Source organism: Symphalangus syndactylus, chromosome 3 (assembly GCF_028878055.3).
Source record: "Symphalangus syndactylus isolate Jambi chromosome 3, NHGRI_mSymSyn1-v2.1_pri, whole genome shotgun sequence".
Lineage (NCBI taxonomy): Eukaryota > Metazoa > Chordata > Mammalia > Primates > Hylobatidae > Symphalangus > Symphalangus syndactylus.
The window spans coordinates 124,698,787-124,723,806 of NC_072425.2; the positions used below are offsets into that span (position 1 = coordinate 124,698,787).

General features: G+C 45.9%; 1 protein-coding gene across 12 annotated transcripts in view; it reads right to left on the reverse strand.

The window, feature by feature from the left end:
* Positions 1-15,796, reverse strand: part of SLC35F2 (solute carrier family 35 member F2) — a 103,915-nt gene extending 88,119 nt beyond the window's left edge. For 2 of the 12 annotated variants that reach the window (XM_063636493.1, XM_063636491.1), the window contains exon 1: positions 15,049-15,177. Coding sequence is in view for 6 of the 12 variants with exons in the window: in XM_063636496.1 (XP_063492566.1) it covers positions 15,242-15,351 (110 nt within the window). In the remaining 6 variants the exon portion in view is untranslated. Of the gene's footprint in view, positions 1-12,223; positions 12,924-15,048; positions 15,181-15,241 lie in introns of those variants that run through there. The other 10 variants (XM_063636485.1, XM_063636494.1, XM_063636496.1 and 7 more) reach the window with 9 other exon arrangements.
* Between the last annotated feature and the right edge of the window lie 9,224 nt (positions 15,797-25,020).

Here is a 25,020-nt window from a genome sequence, read left to right on the forward strand (position 1 = left end):
ACAGCATCTGCAACAATATGAATTAATTTTAGCAATGTGATAAGGGAATATAAATATCACCAGATTATACAGCATGATATCCTTTTTATAAAGTCAAACATGGTAATAAAAGCATACTTTTTAGAAATACAAAGGTACAAAGCAATATTAAAATGAGAGCAAAGGAACAGTGAAAGGAAAATTCCAGATTGTGACTATCTTTGGTCTAGGTACACGTAAATTCTAGCTTTAGGACTGGTGATGGGTTTATGGGAACTTACTATATTAAAAAAGCAATTGAAAGCCGGGCGCAGTGGCTCACGCTTGTAATCCCAGCACTTTGGGAGGCCGAGGCGGGCGGATCACGAGGTCAAGAGATCGAGACCACGGTGAAACCCCGTCTCTACTAAAAATACAAAAAAATTAGCCGGGCGTGGTGGCGGGCACCTGTAATCCCAGCTGCTCGGAGAGGCTGAGGCAGGAGAATGGCATGAACCCAGGAGGCGGAGCTTGCAGCGAGCCGAGATCGCGCCACTGCACTGCAGCCTGGGCGACAGAGCAAGACTCCATCTCAAAAAAAAAAAAAAAAAAAGCAATTGAAGCTGCCAAGCACAGTGGCTGACGCCTGTAATCCCAGCACTCTGGGAGGCCGAGGTGGGCAGATCACCTGAGGTCGGGAGTTCAAGACCAGACTGACCAATATGGAGAAACCCCATCTCTACTAAAACTACAAAATTAGCCGGGCTAATCCCAGCTACTCGGGAGGCAGAGGCAGGAGAATCGCTTGAACCCAAGAGGTGGAGGTTACAGTGAGCCAAAATCGCACCATGCACTCCAGCCTGGGCAACAAGAGTGAAACTCTGTATCAAAAAAAAAAAAAAAGTTAATTGAGGCTGAGCAGAGTGGCTCACGCCTATAATCCCAGCACTTTGGGAGGCCAAGGTGGGAGGATCATTTCAGCCAGGTGTTCAAGATCAGCCTGGGCAAAAGAGCAAGACCTCATTCCTACAAAAAAATTTTTTAAATTAGGTCTAGTGATGCACCCCTGTATTCCTAGCTACTCTGGAGGCCAAGGCAGGAGGATCACTTGAGTTCAAGGCTGCAGTGAACTATGATCACACCATGGCACTCTAGCCTGGGTGACAAAGTGAGACTCTGTATCTTAAAAAAAAAAAAAAAAAAAAAAAAAAAAATATATATATATATATATATATATATAAAGCCATTCATGAGAGTGTGTCATAGGCCAGTGATTATGATTAATCCATTTCCATGCAACTAGGGTCTAAAAAATAAATAATGCTCCCAGAAGATGCATTCTATTTATCTGACTTTATATACTCTTTGCCATCCCTAGAGATACAAATAATCCAGAACAAGCCTAGGGATAGATTGCCCAAGGTCTGCTTTTTGTTTGTTGCCCTATCACAAGAGACAGAAAGGTACAGTGAGTAAGAGCACAGGCTCTGGGGGCCAGACTGCCTGAGGGGGAAGCCTGGTTGCATTCCTTACTACTGTGTGACTAATACTGTTAGGGAAAATTACCTCACCTCTCCGTGCTCCAACTTTCACATCTGTGAAATGGCACTAGCAATAACAGTATTATAATACCTGCTGCAGAAAGTTATTATAAGGGCCAGGCACGGTGGCTCCCACCTATAATCCCAGCACTTTGGGAGGCCGAGGCAGACGGATCACCTATGGTCAGGAGTTTGAGATCAGCCTGGCCAACATGGTGAAATCTCTTCTCTACTAAAAATACAAAAATTAGCCAGGCCTGGTGGCATGCACCTGTAATCCCAGCTACTCAGGAGGCGGAAGCAGAAGAATCGCTTGAACCCAGGAGGCAGAGGTTGCAGTGAACTGAGATCGCGCCACTGCACTCCAGCTTGCATGACAGAGCCAGACTCCTTCTCCAATAAATAAATAAATAAATAAATAAATAAATAAATAATAAATAAATAAAGTTATTGTAAGAATTACATGAGTTAATTCACCCTGAGATCCCAGAATAGTGTGGTTGCTCAGTGCACAAAGTAAGCCTTACTCAACAAATGTTATTATTATTTTTATTTCTTGCTTGATATCACAGTGAAAAGCTTAGAAAATGCTCTTCCCCCAAGTACATCCTAAACACTTCTGGAGTAGGAATATCCCCACAATTCTCTGGGAAGATCTACTGCACCCACCCAGCACAACACCATCCTCCTTAGTAAGGATGTGTTAGACTGAAGAAACGGAATCTGTTTTTTCCTTAAGTACCCTTACATTTTTAAGAAATGACTAGAAGGTTCACACCTGTAATCCCAGCACTTTGGGAGGCCAAGGCGGGCAGATCGCCTGAGCCCAGGAGTTCAAGACCAGCCTGGGCAACATGGCGAAACCCAGCTACTCAGGAGGCTGAAGCTGGAGGATTGCTTGAGCCTAGGAAGTCGAGGCTGCAGGGAGCCATGTTTGTGCCACTGCACTCCAGCCTGGGTGACAGAGGGAGACCCCATCTCCAAAAAAAAAAAAAGGAATGAAAAAGAAATGACTAGAAAGAAGTTTTGGACTTCACCTGTGGTTTTTCATGGAGTCTGTGTAGCATTAACATAAATAACCAAGTTTTTGTGACACATCACTTCTCTGATGGCTTTAAATACCATAGACTCTGGCTAGGCACAGTGGCTCACGCCTGTAATCCCAGCACTTTGGGAGGCTGAGGCGGGTGGATCACTTGAGGTCAGGAGTTAGAGACCAGCCTGGCCAACATGGTAAAACCCCATCTCTACTAAAAATACAAAAATTAACTGGGCGTGGTGGTGTGCATCTGTAATCCACACTACTCAGGAGGCTGGGGCAGGAGAATTGCTCGAACCCAGGAGGCAGAGGTTGCAGTGCGCCGAGATCACACCGTTGTACTCCAGCCTGGGCGACAGACCAAGATTCTGTCTTAAAAAAATAAATAAATAAAAAATAACATAGGCACCTGTCATCATCCAAAATAAACAGCTCAAAATCTCTGGATTCAAAGCTTTTATAATTTATTAAAATGAAAACCATTCAAATCTTTATTTGGGGTCTATTTATACTTTGACTACACGCAATCCTAAGAAACTGAGTTATCTGGTTTCTACAGTGTTAATACGGTAGAAATCATAATTTAGAAAGAACACAGGGTTCCAGATATATGATTGGTAACAGAAAAAAAATCACATGTGACAACCTGGGAGACAAAAGGCTGAAAAAAATCCGACAAATAATTCATATCAACGCCCATGAACACATTGTTGCCGCTCAGCAGAAAAAAGTCAATGATGATGATCCTGAATCATGAAGAAAACGTGATACCATGATAAATGTACTGTCTATCAAAAGAGTAGTCTCATATATTTGTCTTAAATATGCCATGAAAATTTTTAAGTAATGTTTTTTTTTTTCTTGGCAAAATCTCCAGGATTAGTTGCAAATGGACCCACTAAGTAACTAAATGGCTTGGCCTACCCTAAGACAGTTGTTCAGTACAAACCAATTAATCCTCAAAGAATTGCTGCCAAAATTATAAATAAATGAATTAGCAGAAGTTAACAATCCATTACATAAATAGTGTCATTCAACTGGATTTAAAAGTGAATTTTAGGCTGGGAGCAGTGGCTCAAGCATGTAATCCCAGCACTTTGGGATGCCAAGGTGGGCAGATCACTTGAGGTCAGGAGTTCAAGGCCAGCCTGGCCAACATGGTCAAACCCTCTCTCTACAAAAATACAAAACTTAGCTGGCGTGGTAGTGGGCGCCTGTAATCTCAGCTACTCAGGAGGCTGAGGCAGGAGAATCACTTGAACCCAGGAGGCGGAGGCTGCAGTGAGCCAAGATCACGCCACTGCACTCCAGCCTGAGCGTCAGAGCAAGACTCTGTCTCAAAAAAAAAAAAAAAAAAGTGAATTTTTATGCTTAAGAGTTTTAAATTATCTGGAAAATTAACCTGTGTGAAATGATTTGTTCTCTCTGATGATCTTCAGTAAATAATGACATAAGTTTTCATAGCTTTTCTTTTACAGATAGGGACTTACCTTGTCGCCCAGGCTACAGTGCAATGGACTGCCTTTGAAATACTGGACTCACAAGCTCAAGTGATCCTCCTGCTTCAGCCTTCCAAGTAGCTAGGATTATAGGCCTACACCACTGCACATGGCTAATATTCTATTTTTTATTTTTTTGTAGAGACAGGAGTCTTGCTTTGTTGCCCAGGCTGGTCTTCAACTCCTGAGCTCCAGAAAGCTTCCTGTCTCGGTGCTCCAAAGTGCTGGGATCACAGGCATGAGCAACCTCACGCAGTCTACTATACCTTTTTAATAAAGGTACCAAAACCTACCTACACAAGCAATTTCCTGGAGAGGCAATTCACTTCTTCCACAAATGTGGCTACCTTCAAAAATAATCTCTGAAAGCTATTCAGAAATAGCCTAATTTTTATTTCAGTCTTAACTCATACATCTCACGGGAGGAACTGCTACCATTTCAGATCTGTGCCAGGCATAAAATACTGCAGGAACTTCAAAGATGAATTATCATCTCTGTCCTTAAAAAGGATTCTCTGTCCTTAAAAAGGCAAGTGATAATTATACTCAACATTACAATACGAGAAGTGCAATGATGAGGTAGGAACAGGTACACAGAGGGGCACCCAACCGAAGATGTGTGTCAGGAGGGACAGAGAGGAAACAGGGAAGAAGATTTCCTAAGTTGGTGCTAACAGCAAAAGCAATCCCAGGAGGGAACTACAGGTGCAAAGGCGCAGATATGGTGTGCACAAGGGAATCACCAGCAGGTCAGTGTCTCTGGGCCAAGTGCCAAGTGACAGAGGGACACTCTGGGAGGTGAGCCTGGAGAGGGAAGTGGGCCAGTGATGGAAAGCCTCATAGTTCATGTCGAGAAGCCTGAACTCTCACAAAATGACAAGTGCCAAATGATTCCATTTATATGAAGTATCTAGAGAAGTCAAATTCATAGAGACAGAAAGTAGAACCATAGTGGCCAGGGGCGGGGGGCTGGGGAGGGGGAGTGCAGAGTTATTGTTTGAAATGTACAGAGTTTGCGATAATAAACAAGTTCTGGAAACAGTTATGGTAATGATTGCACAGTATTACAAATGTACTTAATCCCCCTGAATGGTACACATAAAAACGGCTAAAATGGTACATTTTATATTATGCATATTTTACCACAATAAAAAAGAAAACTTAAAAAAAGATTATTATGTTCAGGTAAAGAGGAAGAAGAAAGAGGAGAGGAGGGTGAGGAGAGGAGGAGGGGCAGCAGTTTGAGCTCTAACCAATAAACAGTGGCTTTCAGATTTGTTTTAGCTGCAGAACCCTTTCTTCAAACAGCATTGGTATAGACTTAATATTTGTGTCTCTTCAAAATTAATATGTTGAAACTTAATCCCTAATGCGATACTATTTGGAGGTGGGGCCTCTGGGAGATGATTAGGTCATGAAGGGGGAGTCTACATACATGGGATTAGTGTCCTTACAAAAGGGACTCCAGGGAGCTCCCAAACCCTTTTTACCACGTGAGGACACAGAAAGAAAACAGCTGACTATGAACCAGGGGACACCAAACCCGCAGGCACCTTGGTCTCAGACTTCCCAGCCTCCAGACGGTGAGAAATAAGTGTCTTTGGCTTTTTTTTTTTTTTTTTTCAAGTAGCTGGGACTACAGGCACCCGCCACCACGCCCGGCTAATTTTTTGTATTTTTAGTAGAGACAGGGTTTCACCATGGTCTCGATCTCTTGACCTCGTGATCCGCCCGCCTCGGCCTCCCAAAGTGCTGGGATTACAAGCGTGAGCCACCGCGCCCAGCCTGTGTCTTTGGCTTATACGTTATCCAGTGTACAGTATTATTCTTATTAAGCTGGCATAAAAGCCCAGCTATAAAACAAGCAATAGCAGCACACCCTGGTGGGCGCCAGAGGCCAACTCAGAAGCCCACCAGCTCCTATTCCCTACTTGTTTCCCATGGTGAACTCTAAGGAACCTCCAGGGAACCCCAAGAGCTCCTCCGGTTTGCAAACCACTGGGGTAGGTGATGGGAAGAATCCCAAAAGGTTTTCAGCCTGAGCATAATGCGGTGAGATTTCTTTCTCTTTTTCTTTTACTTTTTTTGGGTAAACTGGTCATATCACATGAGACTTCTGAAGGAGTAAAGCAGGTGTGGATTTTAGAATCAAATGAAACTATCTCAGCTCTGCCTCTCACCAGCCAAGTGTCCTGGGTAAGTTACTTACCTGCTCTGTCTGTCAAAACAGAATAAAAAACCTATTTTTGTAGGATTGCCATCAGGATTGATGGAATGTAAGTAGGGTGCCTGATACACAGCGAATTCTCATTTGATGACAGCCATTAATACTCTTTCGTTTTATTAGGCATCACTCTGACTTCTGTGTAGCGAGATGATTGGGGTCGGGGATAGATGGAGGCATGGATGGAAGCTATTACAAGAGTCTAAGTGAGAGACGATAAAGGCTTGAACTGAATTAGTGACAATAGGGATTGCGGACAGGCGCGGTGGCTCACGTCTGTAATCCTAGCACTTTGGGAGGCCGAGGTGGGCAGATCATCTGAGGTCAGGAGTTCGAGACCAGCCTGGCCAACATGGTGAAACCCCGTCTCTACTAAAAATACAAAAACTAGCCAGGCATGGTGGCAGGCACCTGTAATTCCAGCTACTCGGGAGGCTGAGGCGGGAGAATCGCTTGAACCCGGGAGGCGAAAGTTGCAGTGAGCCGAGATTGTGCCACTGCACTCCAGCCTGGGTGACACAGCAAGACTCCGTCTTGAAAAAAAAAAAAAAAAAAAAGACAATAGAGATCGAAGCGGGAGGTGGACTCTAGGACTATTCTGGATGCACTGTCAAGACAGGGAATAAGCACTGACTTCCTTCAAGTCAACCAGAAGAAAGAAGCAAAGAAAAGAAGGAATAACCCAACGGTTATCTAGAACTGGTCTAGGGGAAGAAGGAGACTACAGCCTGGGGCAGAGAGAGGAGCCAGAGGCCCAGTGGAGGGCATGCTGGAGAAAAGCTTTTCAATTCCAGTCTTACCTCTCCCTACAGTACATGTCTGCCCCTTTAACAACTCCCTCCAGTGTTGAGAAATTAATAAAACAGGTTCAGGCTGTCCAGCCAGCAATCATTCCTCACCTACCCTCTCCAAGCTCCTTGGGCTAATGGGCTGTAACCTAGAGAGACTGCCTCCTCCTTCTTTCAGAGCAGCTGATAGGAATAGCTTAATGGACAGTCACTGAACAACAGAAATCAACAGTGATTCTGCGGTGCCCAAGATTTCTCCATCCTGGGGTGCATCGCCTCCCCTCTACCTAGAGGGACTCAGACCCAAGCCTGGCTATCATCTCTTTCTTCAGCACATAGGGGACATGTATGAGAGTGGTCATCACAGTGATGTTTGTGGAGGCTGGGAGCTGGAAACTGGTTGTCTAACACTGGTGGATGGGCCATGGAACCACAGAATACTCTGTAGCAGGTAAAAACAATAGACTACATAAGTGGTTCTCAACCAGGGATGATTTTTGTCCCCAAGAAGACATTTGGCAATGTCTGGAGATGCTTTTGAATATCACAACTGGGAGTGGGGGTGAGGGTGCTATACTGGCATTTACTGGGTGGGGCCAGGGCCAGGGATCTACATCTTACAGAACAGCCCCAACAAATAGTCAACTCAAGGCCGGGTGCAGTGGCTCACTTCTATAAGCCCAGCACATTGGGAGGCCAAGGCGGATGGATCACTTGAGGTCAGGAGTTCGAGACCAGCCTGGCCAACATGGTGAAACCCCCATCTCTACTAAAGATACAAAAATTAGTGGAATATGGTGGCAGGCGCCTGTAATCCCAGCTCCTCGGGAGGCTGAGGTAGGAGATTCGTTTGAACCAAGAGGGGGAGGCTACAGTGACCCGAGATCATGCCACTGCACTCCAGCCTGGAATGAGACTCCCTCTCCAAAAAAATAAAGAATTAGTAAACTCAAAATGTCAAGAAGGCTAAGGTTGATTGGGTGCAGTGTCTCACACCTGTAATCCCAGCACTTTGGGAGGCTGAGGTGGGCAGATCACCTGAGGTTGTGAATTCAAGACTAGCCTGGCCAACATGGTGAAACTCCGTCTTTACTAAAAATACAAAAATTAGCCAGGCATGGTGGCAGGCGCCTGTAATCCCAGCTACTTGGGAGGCTGAGGCTAGAGAATGGCTTGAACCCAGGAGACGGAGGTTGCAGTGACTGGAGATCGCGCCATTGCACTCCAGCCTAGGTGACAAAAGCGAAACTCCATCTCAAAAAAAAATTTTTTTTTAATAAATTAAAAAAAAAAAAAGCCGGGTGCGGTGGCTCACGCCTGTAATCCCAGCACTTTGGGAGGCCAAGGCGGGTGGATCACAAGGTCAGGAGATCCAGACCATGGTGAAACCCCGTGTCTACTAAAAATACAAAAAAAATTAGCTGGGCACGGTGGCGGGCGCCTATAGTCCCAGCTACTCGGGAGGCTGAGGCAGGAGAATGGCCCGGAAGGCAGAGCTTGCAGTGAGCCAAGATCCCACCACTGCACTCCAGCCTGGGCGAGAGTGAGATTCCGTCTCAAAAAAAAAAAACCCACACTAGATGAACAAAACAACACGACTGGGTCACAAACATATAATGCAGAGTGGAAATTTTTTCTAAAAAAAGAGATGTAACCTTTTATGCAATGCCTATTGGTATTAAGGATTCATTCTCAGCCATGCATCCCATGCAATATCTATTGCAAGGTCAGTAATGTAACAATCAGAATATACAATGGCCATAGCTAGATATGATTCCTGATTCCTGGAGTCTAGTAGAATGCGCAGATACTAAATAATTTCATAGGAAAAAGGGGGAAGGGAGGAGAATTTATGGAGACTAGTAGAATCCAGAGTTCCCCAATTCCACAGGGAACTGCACAAGCCACAAAAGATTCCTAACTTTAAGATCCCTATCTTTGTTTAAATAACACTATAAAACAATACCCTTCAGCAGGGCTACATACCAGCTTAGGATTTATGCTGCATACACAGTAAGTGCTCAATAGATGTCTATTGATTGGATAAAGTCTGCACAGTTAAGCACAACTAAATGACTCCTTCAAAAATGTCTAGGACTTTACCCTTTGGAAGGTGGAAACCAAAATGAAAGGAGAAAGCACAGGTGTATCCTAGACCTGTTGCTAGACAATAACAAGGAGTGTGGGTGTTGGCCGGGCGTGGTGGCTCACGCCTATAATCCCAGCACTTTGCAAAGCCAAGGGAGGTGGATCACTTGAGGCCAGGAGTTCAAGACCAGCTCAGCCAACATGGTGAAACCTCAACTCTGCTAAAAATACAAAATTGGCTAGGCATAGTGGCTCACACCTGTAATCCCAGCACTTTGGGAGGCCGAGGCAGGCGAATCAAGAGGTCAGGAGTTTGAGACCAGCCTGGCCAACATGGTGAAACCCTGTCTCTACTAAAAATACAAAAAATTAGCTGGGTGTGGTGACAGGCACCGCTGTGGTGACAAGGCGCCTGTAATCCCAGCTACTCGGGAGACTGAGGCAGCAGAATCACTTGAACCCAGGAGGCGGAGGTTGCAGTGAGCAGAGATCACGCCACTGCATTCCAGCTGGAGTGACAGTGCGAGACTCCACCTCAAAAAAAAAATAAAATAAATACAAAATTAAACTGGCTGGGTGCAGTGGCTCACGCCTGTAATCTCAGCACTTTGGAGAGGGCCGAGATGAGCGGATCACCTGAGGTCAGGAGTTCAAGACCAACCTAGCCAACATGGTGAAACCCTGTCTCTACTAAAACTACAAAAATTAGCCAGGCATGGTGGCATGCGCCTGTAATCCCAGCTACTACTAGGGAGGCTGAGGCAGGAGAATCACTTGAATCCAGGAGGCGGAGGCTGCAGTGAGCCAAGATCGCACCACTGCACTCCAGCCTGGGCAACAGAGCAAGACTCCACCTCAAAAAAAAAAAAAAAAATTAGCCAGGCATGGTGGCCCATGCTTATAATCCCAGCTACTCAGGAGGCTGAGACAGGAGACTCGCTTGAACTCAGGAGATCATGCCACTGCACTCCAGCCTAGGGCTCCATCTCAAAAAAACAAAGGAATGTGGGTGTAGACTGACCACCTATTATCCTTCCCTCCTCCAGTCCATGCCCCCTTCACACCAAGCTACTTGAAGTTCCTTAAGCAAAACACTTTCTGGCACTTTCAAGCCTAGACTACCCTTCCTCACCTAGGCCACCTGGAAAACTCATTCAGGCTTCATAATCCCGATCACCTTCCCTCTCAAGCTCCCCAACCCTATCTCACCCTGGTAGACTTGGTCTCTGCCCTTTTTTGTGCCATTGCTGAACCTTGCACTTATCTTTATAGCACTTATCATAACTTTTTACCATAATTTGATTATGAGCTTTCTCTAGAGCAGGAACTTAGTCCTATTCGTTATGGCCAAAGAGACTAGTCTGAAGCCTAGAACATTACCGATGTCCAAGGCTTGGTGATTGAAAGAATCAATGTATAAACCATGTCCAGCACTCTGCTACAAAAGGAATATGATAAAATCCATGCCCTCGAAAAGCTTACCATCAATTTGACAGGAAAAATATAAATATATAAAATAATAAAGGTTTTTGCTAGAGATACAAACTTGATGGTTGTTATAAGGAATACGCGTTTTTAAAATATATGAATAGGCCTGGTGCAGTGACTCATGCCTGTGATCCCAACATTTTAGGAGGCCAAGACGGGAGGACTGCTTGAGCCCAGGAGTTCAAGATCAGCCTGAGTGACATAGTAAGATTTTGTCCCTACAAAAACTAAAATTAAAAATTAAAAACATATCCATGAATAAATTAGGATCTATGTGTCAGAATGTAAACTGACAGTATACAATTAAATAATAATACCAGGCGCAGTGGCCCACTCCTGTAATCCCAACATTTTGGAAAGCCAAGGTAGGTGGATCACTTGAGCCCAAGAGTTTGAGACCAGCCTGGGCAACATGGTGAAACCCTATCTCTACGGGAAAAAAAAAAAAAAAAATTAGTAGTACATGGCGGTGCATGCCGTAGTCCCAGCTACTCAGGAGGCTGAGGTGGGAAGATCACTTGAGCCAGGGAGGTCGAGGCTGCAGTAAGCCATGATCAGCCACTGCACTCCAGCCTGGCCAACAGAGCAAGACCCTGTCTCAAAAAAATGATAATAATAATAATAAACAATTAAATAAGTATTCTCAGATACTCCTGGAAGTCCATGGTCTTCTATCACAATATTTTTCACTTGAGTTGACAGCAATAAATCGCAAAAGCCAAAATTACAGACTCCACTAAGGAATATATGGTTCTCATTATCATGAATGCCTGGCACATAGTAAGCGTTCAATAAACTTTTATTGAATGAGTGATCTGATATTCCTAATCATAGAGAAAACTTGTCTGTACCCTATGGGGGCAGGTATATTAAGAGCCGGGGTCACTTAGAACATATCCTCCTCATAATGAAAACATAACAAGCTCTAGGCCCCAATCTTCTCCCTATATTTAGTACCCAGTTGCCCAAAAAGGCTCTTCTTGCCCCCTTTTGGTAAAAGGAGTATAAATGAGCTATGTGGTTATAAATCTCTCTCTGTATCTTGCCCATATGGTGATAACACATCATATCCATTCACCAACCTCTTTCTACACTCTCCCACCCTTGGTTCCCTGGCCACAGGTGGGGATTCACAAAGCTACTCAAACTTGGGACATGAGTTTTGACAACAAAGCTTAAAATATTGAGTATTAGGGGTACTGGATATCTGGTAAACCACTCTTTTCTGATTGCTGGGTCAGATAAAGAGAAACTGCAATCCAAAATTCAAGTGTTTGGATGGTTGCCAGAGGTAGGAATGGAAACTTTAATTAACAAAAGAGCCCAGCCAACTAAACAAGAAGCTCAGCCCGAGACCCTTGGAATAAAGACCAATAAAGGGAAGAGTTCAGGGAGGGAGGCAGAATGCAAAGGAAGACTTGAGAACCTTTGTCATCCCTCAGTCATTCATTCATTCATTCATTCATGTGCTAAGGGTTGTGGTAGATATAAAAAAGAAAAAGACACCATTTCTGCTGTTAAAGAACTTCGTCCATGGCCAGGCGTGTGGCTCACACCTGTAATCCCAGCACTTTGGGAGGCCGAGGCGGGCGGATCACCTGAGGTTGGGAGTTCGAGAACAGCCTGACCAACATGACCAATATGGAGAAACCCCATCTCTACTAAAAATACAAAATTAGCCGGCTGTGGTGGTGCATGCCTGTAATCCCAGCTACTTGGCAGGCTGAGGCAGAAGAATAGCTTGAACCCGGGAGGCGGAGGTTGCGGTGAGCCGAGATCGCGCCATTGAACTCCAGCCTGGGCAACAAGAGTGAAACTCCGTCTAAAAAAAAAAAAATACCCACAACCACTATTCTACAAGAAAGGAAAAAGCCCTCAAAGAGATACATAAAAAGGACATTCATAGACAAAAGAAATCTCATATTTAGGAGGCTACTAGACTGATTATAAAACATACCCGGATTCCAAAAGTATCAGAACATTAGGAGAGAAAAAAAAAAAAAAAATCAGGCCAGGCACAGTGGCTCACGCTTGTAATCCCAGCACTTTGGGAGGCTGAGGTGGATGGATCACCTGAGGTCAGTAGCTCAAGACCAGCCTGGCCAACATGGTGAAACCCTGTCTCTATTAAAAATTAGCTGGGCATGGTGGCGGGCGCCTACAATCCTAGCTACTCAGGAGGCTGAGGCAGGAGAATCACTTGAGCCCGGGAGGCAGAGGTTGCAGTGAGCCAAGATCGTGCCACTGCACTCCAGCCTGGGCAACAACAGCAAAACTCTGTCTCAAAAAAAAAAAAAAAAAAAAGAAAAGAAAAGAAAATCATTGTTAATTCTTATCACATCTTGTTAAACATACATCTTGCCATATCATCTGCCCCGGCCTCAAGGCCACTGGCATCTCCTGAAGCAATCACCACATGTTCCCATCACCCAAGAATAGAGAGAGCTAATGGTGACAACTAACCCATATAGAGCACTGAAAGGAGCCAGGCTCTGCCTGCCCTCTCCTGCATAGTCATCCAATTAATCCTTGTAACAGCCCTACAAGGTAGGTACTGTTATTATCTCCATTTTACAAATAAGAAAACTGGAGCACACGCTGGGCGTGGTGGCTCACGCCTGTAATCCCACCACTTTGGGAGGCAGAGGTGGGTGGATCACTTGAGATCAGGAGTTCAAGACCAGCCTGGTCAACATGGGGAAACCCCATCTCTACTAAAAGTATGAAAAAATTAGCCAGGCGTGGTGGTACACGTCTGTAATCCCAGCTACTTCGGAGGCTGAGGCAGAATAATCGCTTGAACCCAAAAGGTTGAGGTTGCAGTTAGCTGAGATGGAAACTCTGCACTCAGGCCTGGGTGACAGAATGAAACTCCATCAGGAAGGAAGGAAGGAAGGAAGGGAGGGAGGGAGGGAGGGAGGGAAAAGAGGGAGGGAGACTGGAGCACAGAGAATTGACTTGTCCAGGAAGGAAGGAAGGCAGGAAGGAAGGAAGGTAGGAAGGAAGGAAGGGAGGGAGGGAACTGGAGAACAGAGAACTGACTTGTCCAAGGTCACCCAGTGGAAGGAAGGGAGGAAGGAAGGGTGGGAGGGAGGGAGACTGGAGCACAGAGAAGTTAAGTGACTTGTCCAAGACAGACGGACGGAAGGAAGGAAAGAAGGAAGGAACAAAGAAGGAAGGAGGGAGGGAGGGAACTGGAGCACAGATAACTGACTTGTTGAAGGAAGGAAGGGCAGACGGAAGGAAGGAGAGAGGGAAGGAGGGAGGGAGGGAAGGAAGGAAGGAAGGGAAGGAGGGAGGGAGAGAGGGAGGGGAGGGAGGGAGAGAGGGAGGGGAGGGAGGGAACTGGAGCACAGAGAACTGACTTTTCCAAGGTCCCCCAGCCAGGATTTGAGTCCAGAATGTGAGTGCCGTTAGCCATTACACTGAATTGCCTCCCAGCTGAGAACTTTTAACAAATCCATCAGGACATACACCACTGGATGCTACAAGGTGGTTTTTGGCCAGCTTTCCCCTTTAAACACGTGCATCAATTTCAAACTATATTTATATGATAAAAAATGCTTACACCTTTATCGATCTCGTTTTTAAAATGGTATGGCTTTTCAGGACTATCTTTCACAGTCGTTAAAGGGAAATTCACTTTGTTAATATGAAAAAAAATCAAACGTCTAATTCATGAGTTGTCAGTGGCCAACGCTGTTCAGACTGGGGCTTGAACGCATCACCCCTTAAAGATCATCTTGTGGCCTTTGGCAAATTGTTTAGCCTTCTTTGTTTCTCCAGCGGCAAAGTGGATATAACAATAGTACCATCTCCTAAAGTGGTGAGGATTAGCTGATATTATCCATATAAATTGTTATGCACAGTACCTGACACAGAGCGAATGCCCAATAAATGTCTTTCACTATTTAGGTCCTGGGTTCTCTCATTTCCAGAGTGCAAGTCCTCCAGCAACCACAGAAACGCTTTCTAGAGTCGCTGCCCACTCCTTAAAAACATTTGTCCCTACTTTGCACAGAGCATAGTGATACCACAAACAGGCTTCCCTGGACCCCAGCCCTGGAGGTGGCTATGTCACCTCGCTCAGGCCCAGGAAGAGAGAGACTGCTCTGGTCTCCCGCCCGGCAGCAGCACAAAACTTAACCAGGTTTTCTCACTTCGGTCAACTCTTGAATCACCGCACCCACTCTGGCGGGCTCGGCAGCAGACGGAATGAGGGCGCCGGCGCCAGGAAGTGGCGCTCACCCACCTGCCCAGCCCGAGGTGGGCACTCCTCCTTCACACTATCCCTGGGGACCTCGTCCCTCCACGGCGGAAGGCCCCAGAGGACCGACCTAACAGTGCCAACAGGGTGGATTTCCCCCCAAATCCTCTAAAATACATTGCCATGATTTCGAAACGGGAGCCGAGGGAGACGCACCAAATGCTTCCCGAGGCCAGGTGAAGCGCACCATCCCTGGTGCGCGTGTTGAACCCCGAACCGAAGTCCGTGCGGCCGCCACCTCTGCCTCCCTGCTGGGGGCCTCAGAGCGTGTGCTCCGTGTCCACGTGCGCGCAGGGCCCGCAGCCGCCCCCGCGCCCCAGCGAAGATGCAGCGCGCGCCTTCCACTCACCAGGTGAAGAGTTTGCCTTTTATCCTGCGCAGCAGGCTGGAGAACTCGCCCGCCGCTCCCTCCGCGAGGGGCTCTGGGGCGCCGGGGCCCGCCGGCGAGTCTGACTCCATCGGCGCCCTTGCGCGTCTCCGGCGCCCAAAACCCCCGATGTGCCGGGTCCCGGAAGACGGGAGGCGGCGCCTGTGCGGCCGGCTGGGGCTCCGCTCGGGCCCTGCGCTCCCTCCCTCGCTCGCTTGCTCGCGTCCCTCTCGCTCCTCCGCCCGGCTCCTTCAACGACCAATCATTAACTGTCAAGCCCTAAGGGCCAGACAATACATTTGCAGATTACAACCTGGCACCTCCAGGGTGGCAGGAGGAGAAAGGGCAATTTTTTTTCGTCTTGGCAGCCGAGCCTTATTGTTGAGCGTTACCCAATGTGCCTTTCAGGTTTTTAGGGTTCCTTGTTTGAAATCACAAGATACAGTGACACGAGGTTATTGTAGGTGATTCCTAAGCTAAGAAGCGGTGAGTGAGCAGTGAGTTAGAAGCAGTGAGTGAGCCGGGACTCTCCTAACTGGAAGGACTGGCTGACCCCTCCTCTTCCCTCCCACTCTCCCTCCCTCTGGCTGATTTGTACAAGATCGCTTCATTAAAATAACTGAAGGCAGGCAGGGCGCGTTGGCTCACGTCTGTAATCCCAACACTTTGGGAGGCCGAGGCGGGTGGATCACCTGAGGTCAGGAGTTCGAGACCAGACTGGGAAACATGGTGAAACCCCCGTCTCTACTAAAAATACAAAAATTAGCCGGGCGTGGTGACGGGTCCCTGTAGTCCCAGCTACTCGAGAGGCTGAGGCAGGAGAATCGCTTGAACCCGGGAGGCGGCGGTTGTGAGCCGAGATCGCGCCTTTGCACTCCAGCCTGGGCAACAGAGCGAGATGTCGTCTTAAAAAAAAAAAACAAAAAACAAAAACAAACAAACAAAAAACCTGAAGGCGCTTCAGGTCTGTATCGCTTTTCCCTGCAAAACATGGGTAAGATCCTAAAAAGATTTTGGAAACGTGCCTTTGTGGCGTGTATGGAGGCGTGGCTCATTCCTTGCAGTGTGTTGGTTTTGTCTTTCAGTATTCAGTTGTCTCCGCTGTGCCAGGGAGACAGACGGTGCCAACCCCGGGCGCTCGGCTGGGATGCCCTGCCCTCCCTGGCCACGCCTTCCGAGGCTTCCACGGGCCAAAGAGGGATTAAGAGACACTAGGCTGGGGTCGAAAAGTTCCTGTCACTGACCCCCTGCTTCCGGAAAGGAGGAGATCCAGAAAACAAAAGAAAAGGTGTTGAGACCTTTTTTTTTTCCTGGCCACATGCTTTGGGGGTTGGGGTGGGGCAAAATAAACGTATGTTCAAATAGACACGCTATGCAGACCAGCTGGCAATTCTGTAAGAGGAGTCTAAGAAAAAAAAACAGCTATAGGCCGGGCGCGGTGGCTCACGCTTGTAATCCCAGCACTTTGGGAGGCCGAGGCGGGCGGATCACGAGGTCAGGAGATCGAGACCATCCTGGCTAACACGGTGAAACCCCGTCTCTACTAAAAATACAAAAAATTAGCCGGGCGTGGTGGCGGGCGCCTGTATTCCCAGCTACTCGGAGAGGCTGAGGCAGGAGAATGGCGTGAACCCGGGAGGCGGAGCTTGCAGTGAGCCGAGATCGCGCCACTGCACTCCAGCCTGGGTGACAGAGCGAGACTCTGTCTCAAAAAAAAAAAAAAAAAAAAGAAAAAAAAACAGCTTTCGAAAATGAAATATGGCTTCAGGAACCCCAAGTTTAGCAGCTGCAGGAACCTCAAAAAAACCTTTGAAACTAAGAACGCGGTCATCCGTAGAGACTAAGTATTATAATACAAGCATATCATGAAACAAGAGGACATTAGAAGCACATTTAAGATGTCACTTTTGTAAAGTAAACAACTCATTTAACCCTGCGTATTGACAACGTTGAATTCTACCTGAGCCCTGTGGAAAATAATGACAATTAAGTAACCTTCCTAGGCCGGGCGCGGTGGCTCACGCCTGTAATCCCAGTGCTTTGGAAGACCTAGGCGGGCGGATTATCTGAGGTCAGGAGTTCGAGACCAGCCTGACCAACATGGTGAAATCCCGTCTCTATTAAAACTACAAAAATTAGCCCAGCGTTTTGGTGTGCGTCTGTAATCCCAGCTACTTGGGAGGCTGAGGCAGGAGAACTGCTTGAACGCGGGAGGCAGAGGTTTCAGCGAGCCGAAATCGTGCCACTGCACTTCAGCCTAGGCAACAGAGTAAGACTGTCAAGAGAGAAGAAAGAAAAAGAAAGAAAGAAAGAAAGAAAGAAAGAAAGAAAGAAAGAAAGAAAGAAAGAGAGAGAGAGAAAGGAGGGAGGGAGGAAGGAAGGAAAGAAAAGAAGGAAGGAAGGAAGGAAGGAAGGAAGGAAGGAAGGAAGGAAGAAAGAAAGAAAGAAAGAAAGAAAGAAAGAAAGAAAGAAAGAGAGAGAGAGAGAGAGAGAAAGGAGGGAGGGAGGAAGGAAGGAAAGAAAGGAAGGAAGGAAGGAAGGAAGGAAGGAAGGAAGGAAGGAAGGAAGGAAGAAAGGAAGGAAGGAAGGAAGGAAGGAAGGAAGGAAGAAAGAAAGAAAGAAAGAAAGAAAGAAAGAAAGAAAGAAAGAAAGAAAAAGAAAAGAAAGAAAGAAAGAAAGTTGAATTTCCCTCTGAACTTTCACCCACCCTGACCCTGAGCCGCAGGTAACCCCTCCTTAATAGCTCCTCCTGAGAAGTTGGCCTCCGGGTGAAACATTCTCTGATCTATTATCCAATGACAAATTTGATTTTTTATTTGCAATATATACAGTAGTCACCTCCTTACCTGAGGTTTTGATTTCCACGGTTTTAGTTACCACAGCCAATTACCCTCTGAAAATAGGTGACTAGAGGATAGTAAGGCCGGGCGCGGTGGCTCACGCTTGTAATCCCAGCACTTTGGGAGGCCGAGGCAGGCGGATCACGAGGTCAGGAGATCGAGACCACGGTGAAACCCCGTCTCTACTAAAAATACAAAAAAAATTAGCCGGGCGTGGTGGCGGGCGCCTGTAGTCCCAGCTACTCGGAGAGGCTGAGGCAGGAGAATGGCGTGAACCCGGGAGGCGGAGCTTGCAGTGAGCCGAGATTGCGCCACTGCACTCCAGCCTGGGCGACAGAGCAAGACTCCGTCTCAAAAAAAAAAAAAAAAAAAAAAAAAAAAGAGGATAGTAAGATATTTTGAGAGAGAGACCACATTCACATAACTTTTATTACAGTATGTTATAATTGTTCTATTTTATTATGAGTTGTTAATTTCTTACTATGCCAATTTTATAAATTTTATTATAGATATGTGTAGGAAAAAAGTGTATACTGTATAGGGCTAAATACTCTCTGCAGTTTCAGACATCCACCAGGTGTCCTGAAACATAAGGGAGGACTACTATCTTTGATTATGTGAGTATGAAGAAAAATAGAAGATACACGTCAACACAAGTAACTTTAAAAGAGGGTGGGAGACCAGGCGCAGTAGCTCACGCCTGTAATCCCAACACTTCAGGAGGCTGAGGCAGGAGGATTGTTTGAACTCAGGAGTTTCAGACCAGCCTAGGGCAACATAGTGAGACAGTCTCTTAAAAAAAAAAAAACACACACACACACACACACACAAAACTCCGGCACATATAATAGAGTCCCCCTCCCTTTTTTTTTTCAGACGGAGTCTCTCTTTGTCAGGCTGGAATACAGTGGCTCGATCTCGGCTCACTGCAACCTCCAACTCCCTGGTTCAAGGGATTCTCATGCCTCAGCCTCCCAAGTAGCTGGGACTACAGGCACACGCCCATGCCCGGCTAATTCTGGTATTTTTAGTAGAGACAGGATTTCACCATGTTGGCCAGGTTGGTCTCGATCCCCTGACCTCGTGATTCACCTGCCTCGGCCTCCCAAAGTGCCGGGATTACAGGTGTGAGCCACCACGCCCGCCAATAGAGTCCCTGTTATGTCAATTGTATGCCTTTGTATAAATACATGAGATTAAAAGATGAATTTAGACATTGTAGCAAGCTGAATAATGTCCCCCAAAATATCCACGTCCTAATCCCTAGAACCTGTGAATGTTGCCTTGAGTGGCAAAATGGACTTTGCAGATGTGATTAAATTACACACCGTGAGATGGAGAGATTATCCTGTGGGCCATAATGTAATCACAGTGTCATAGGAGGGAAACAGAGGCCAGGCATGGAGGTTCACACCTGTAATCCCAGCACTTCGGAAGGCCAAAGCACGTGGATCATGAGGTCAGGAGTTCGAGACCAGTTTTGCCACCATGGTGAAATCCCATCTCTACTAAAAATACAAAAATTATCCGGGCATGGTGGTGCACACCTGTAATCCCAGCTACTCAGGAGGCTGAGGCAGGAGAATCACTTGAACGCAGGAGGCAGAGGTTGCAGTGAGTAGAGATCACGCCATTGCACATCAGCCTGAGTGACATAGCAAGACTCTGTCCCCCCGACCACCACCACCAAAAAAAGGAGGGAAACAGAAGGAAAAGAAAGTGATATAATGTAAGCAGAGGTTGAAGTGATGCGCTTTGAAGACAGAGAAAGGCTAACACAAGCCAAGGAATACATGCAGCCACCAGAAGCTCAGAGGCTCCAGAAGAAAGTAGCCCTGACAACTTTAGGCTTGACAACAGGCCAGTGAAACTGATTTCAGACTTCTGACCTCCAGAACTGTAAGAGAATAAATCTATGTTGTTTTAAGCCACTAAATTGGTGATTTATTACAGCAGCCATAGGAAACAAATGCGGATGTGTATACACTAATTTATAGAAATCAGGGTACACTGTCAAGTGAAAAAAGCAAATTTTAGGGTAACTGTATAATACGGTTACATTTTAATAAAAGCTACCAACTAAATATCTTTATATATACATATATTAATACATTGATAGACATATATTTATATTTGCTGTGTTTATTATATAAGCAAGAAAAAAGATTTGGAAGAATACATAACAGGTTATTGATAATGGTTAAATCATGTGAGTGGTTGGGGATGGGGGCGGGGAATGAATAAGGGGGTGAGAGATTGCCATATATATCTTCATTTTGTGTCCTTACTATGAGCATATACTGCCTTTGCAATTTAAAAAATGTACAATTAAGACATTTTTCAATAGGTCACATTAATCTTAATTTAAAACATATTAAGCTCAGCTGGGCACAGTGGCTCATGCCTGTAATCCCAGCACTTTGAGAGGCCAAGGCAGATGGATCACCTGAAGTCAGGAGTTCAAGACTAGCCCCACCAACATGGTGAAACCCCATCTCTACTAAATACAAAAAAGTAACCTGGCATGGTGGCACATGACTCTAATCCCAGCTACTTGGGCAGTAGCTGAGGCAGGAGAATTCCTTGAACCCAGGAAGCAGAGGTTGCAGTGAGCCGGGATTGTGCCATTGCACTCCAGCCTGGGCAACGAGAGCAAAACTCCATCTCAAAAAAAACAAACAAACAAAACGTATTAGGCTCAACATGTCACCCCCAGGAGACAATGGGGCCAGGAAATATAATTAGCCACTGACATGGATTCTAAAGTTATGGACAAAATTGTATGTATTTCTTAAACACAAAATCCTCCTCAAAAAGTGGCAATAGTAGTACTGCTCTAGCGTTGCTCCAAAATGAGCTCATCCCTGCTGAGGAGTATTGATCAGTCTACCTTATTTTGGTATCAGAATTAAAATATATTGAGTGGATCTGTGGGCACCGATCCACAAGTTTATGTCAATGGAAATTTACTGGAAAAATAAGTTAGGTGTTGGGTATTTTGCACGTAGTAACTTTACTTCTTACAATTACAAAATAACAGCTACCACTTATTGAGCGCCTACTGGTGCCAGATAATTTAGATTTTCTATTATATGTATCAAATCACCCCAAATCATAGAGGCTTCAAACAGCAATCATTTTATTATCCCTTGAGGTTTCTGTGGGTCAGGAATTTAGGAAGGTGTGGGCAGGCGGTTCTGGCTCGAAATCTCTCTTGTGGTTGCAGTCAGAAGGTAGCTGAAGTGAGAAGGCGAGGAGTAGAGTGGGAGGTTTGGGCTGGAGCATCGAGCGCCTGACCAGAATCTCTCTCTCTCTCTCTCTCTCTCTCCCCATTTAGTTTCAGGGGCTTTCCACGTGGTCTCTCTTTGCAGGCTAATTTGCTAATTTGGGCTTCCTCATAGCCAGGTGACTTCAGGATAATTGGTCCACTTACGTGGCAGCTGGCAGCTGGTTCTTACCCCAAGCAAGTGCCCTAAGAGAAAAAAGCAAGAGCTTATTGTCAATATCCTCCAACCAAGACCACTGTGAATGTATATGTAGTTCAACAAGTTGAATTTACTACTCCTTGCTGTGAGAGAGAATTCATGTGATGGGGGAACCATAGATTCTCAGTAACAGGGAGTTAGAAAGAACTAAATATATATAGGATGTTAGCTTGTTTGAGTGATTTGAAGAAGGGTCTAAGGAAGCAGGAGTTCATTCTAGATTGGAGGCTGTTTGGATGCAATTCTTATTGGTATCTCAAGACATCTATATGGAGGGCAGACTTGGGTGAAGAAAAAACTGTAATTGGTAAAGAACTAGCAGTCACTTATTTTGGCAAAAAACCCAGAGTTGGTATTATACCGGTGGCACAATGACATTGTTTTTGTGCTTAGAGAAGATTATGAGCTAGCCTTGCTTTACCATGGTCTCAGGATAATCTCTTCTGAGAATGATATTCTGTTAGATTATGTCCTATAAAAGAATAATGTGAAGGCTGGGCGCGATGGCTCACGCCTGTAATCCCAGCACTTTCGAAGGGCGAGGCGGGCAGATCACCTGAGGTCAGGAGTTTGAGACCAGCCTGGCCAACATAGCAAAACCCCCTCTCTACTAAAAATACAAAAAGCCGGGCGTGGTAGCTACTGGGGAGGCTGAGGCAGGAGAATTGCTTGAACCCAGGGGGCAGAGGTTGCAGTGAGCCGAGATCGCACCACTGCACTCCAGCCTGGGTGACGGAACGAGACTCCGTCTCAAAAAAAAAAAAAAAAAAAAAAAAAATAATAATAATAATAATAATAATATGGCTCAGCTGTAAGTGCCAGGCCAGTTTCAAAAAAAAAAAAAAAAACCAGTTTATTTTTCTATTCTTTCTCAGTATCTCCTTTCATGACCTAGCCAAAAAAGTCCTGTAGTCTCATTACCACCATAGTCCCAAACCCACCCAGGCTCAAAAGAAGGGAATGTAGACCCCACCTTTCAAAGGAACAGGGGGTCACCATCACATGGGAAAAGAGCATATGGGATGGAGGATATTGTTGCAGCCATATATGGTCTGCCACAAATGCTTTGCAAATTGCTCTCAGGCATAATTAATACTGTTTTTCAGGTGAGTAAGCTAAAATTCAGAAAAGACTAAGTAAATTGTCCAAGATCTTCAGAATAAGGCCGGGCGCGGTGGCTCACGCTTGTAATCCCAGCACTTTGGGAGGCCGAGGCGGGTGGATCACGAGGTCAGGAGTTCGAGACCACGGTGAAACCCCGTCTCTACTAAAAAATAGAAAAAATTAGCCGGGCGTGGTGGCAGGCGCCTGTAGTCCCAGCTACTCGGAGAGGCTGAGGCAGGAGAATGGCGTGAACCCAGGAGGCGGAGCTTGCAGTGAGCCGAGGTTGTGCCACTGCACTCCAGCCTGGGCGACAGAGCGAGACTCCATCTCAAAAAAAAAAAAAAAAAAAAAAAAAAAAAAAAAAGATCTTCAGAATAGTAACTGATTGATACTGACATTAAAAGCACCAAGCTGTCTTTCCAATTTAATTGACAAGCATGTATGAGCCTCTTTCCCAGTATCTTTTTCTCATTGCTTGTAAAAATAATTATAAACAGATATACTTTTTAGATCTCACCAAATACAACATACTGAATAAGAAAAGCTATGATAGTCACATCCATATTAAGATTACCATCCATTTAAAAAAATAATAAGACTGTAGCTCTAAGTGATGGTTTTGGATATTTGTCCCCTCCAAATCTCATGTTGAAATGTGATTCCCAAAGTTAGAGGTGGGGCCTGGTGGGAGGTAATTGGATCAATGGGATAGATCCCTCATGAAAGCTTTCGCACCATCTGCTTAATGATAAATGAGTTCTCACTCAGTTTACACAAGATCTGGTTGTTTAAAAGAGTCTGGAACCGGCCAGGTGCGGTGGCTCACACCTGTAACCCCAGAACTTTGGGAGGCCAAGGCAGGTGTATCACCTGAGGTCAGGAGTTCAAGACCAGCCTGGCCAACATGGTGAAACCCCGTCTCTACTAAAAATACAAAATATGTGGTGGTGCATGCCTGTAATCCCAGTTACTCAAGAGGCTCAAGCAGGACAATTGCTGGAACCCGAGATGTGAAGGTTGCAAAATGAGCCAAGGTCACGCCACTGCACTCCAGCCTGGGCAACAAGAGCAAAACTCCGTCTCAAAAAAAAACTTCCCCCACTCTTGCCATGTGACATGCTGGCTCTCCGTCACCTTCCACTGTGATTGTAAGCTTATTGAGGCCTCACCAGAAGCAAATGCCAGCACCATGCTTCCTGTAAAGCCTACAGAACTCTGAGCCACCAATTAAATCTCATTATTATTTGAGACAAGATCTTGCTCTGTCACCCAGGCTGCAGTGCAGTGGCACAATCATGGCTTACTGCAGTCTCAACCTCCTGGGCTCAGGCAGTCCTCCCACCTCAGCCTCCAGAGTAGCTGGGACTATAAGCATGCACTACCATCCCGGCTAATTTTTTTTTTTTTTTTTTTTTTGAGACGGAGTCTCGCTGTCTCCCAGGCTGGAGTGCAGTGGCGCGATCTTGGCTCACTGCAGGCTCCGCCCCCAGGGGTTCACGCCATTCTCCTGCCTCAGCCTCCCGCGTAGCTGGGACTACAGGCGCCTGCCACCTCGCCCGGCTAATTTTTTGTATTTCTAGTAGAGACGGGGTTTCACCGTGTTAGCCAGGATGGTCCATCCCGGCTAATTTTTACATTTTTAAAATTTTTGTAGAGATAGAGTCTCACTATGTTCTCCAGGCTGGTCTCAAACTCCTGGGCTCAAGCAATCCTCTGGCCTCAGCCCCACAAAGTGCTGAGATTATAGGTATGTGCCACTGTGCCTGACCTAAATCTCTTTTTTTAATAACTTACTCAGCCTCAGATATTTCTTTACAGCAACATAAGAACAGCCTAATGCACTAAGTGTTTATGTTTTTTTTTTTCTTTCTTTGAGATGGAGTACTGCTCTGTCGCCCAGGCTGGAGTGCAGTGGCATGATCTCGGCTCACTGCAACCTCTGCCTCCTGGGTTCAAGCAATTCTCCTGCCTCAGCCTCCCAAGTAGCTGGGACTACAGGCACAGGCCACCACACCCAGCTAATCTGTATATTTTTAGTAGAGATGGGGTTTCGCCACATTGACCAGGCTGGTCTCAAACTCCTGACTTCAGGTGATCCATGCACCTCAACCTCCCAAAGTACTGCGATTACAGGCATGAGCCACCATGCCCAGCCATGATTTTATATTATTTGTGAGGAATATTTGAATACTAAAAATACCACAGTAGTATCGCTTCTCGGCCTTTTGGCTAAGATCAAGTGTAGTAAAAATACCACAGTAGTAAAGAAGTGGCTTTAGAAGGCCAAGGCAGAGGATCACTTGAGGCCAGGAGTTTGAGACCAGCCTGGGCG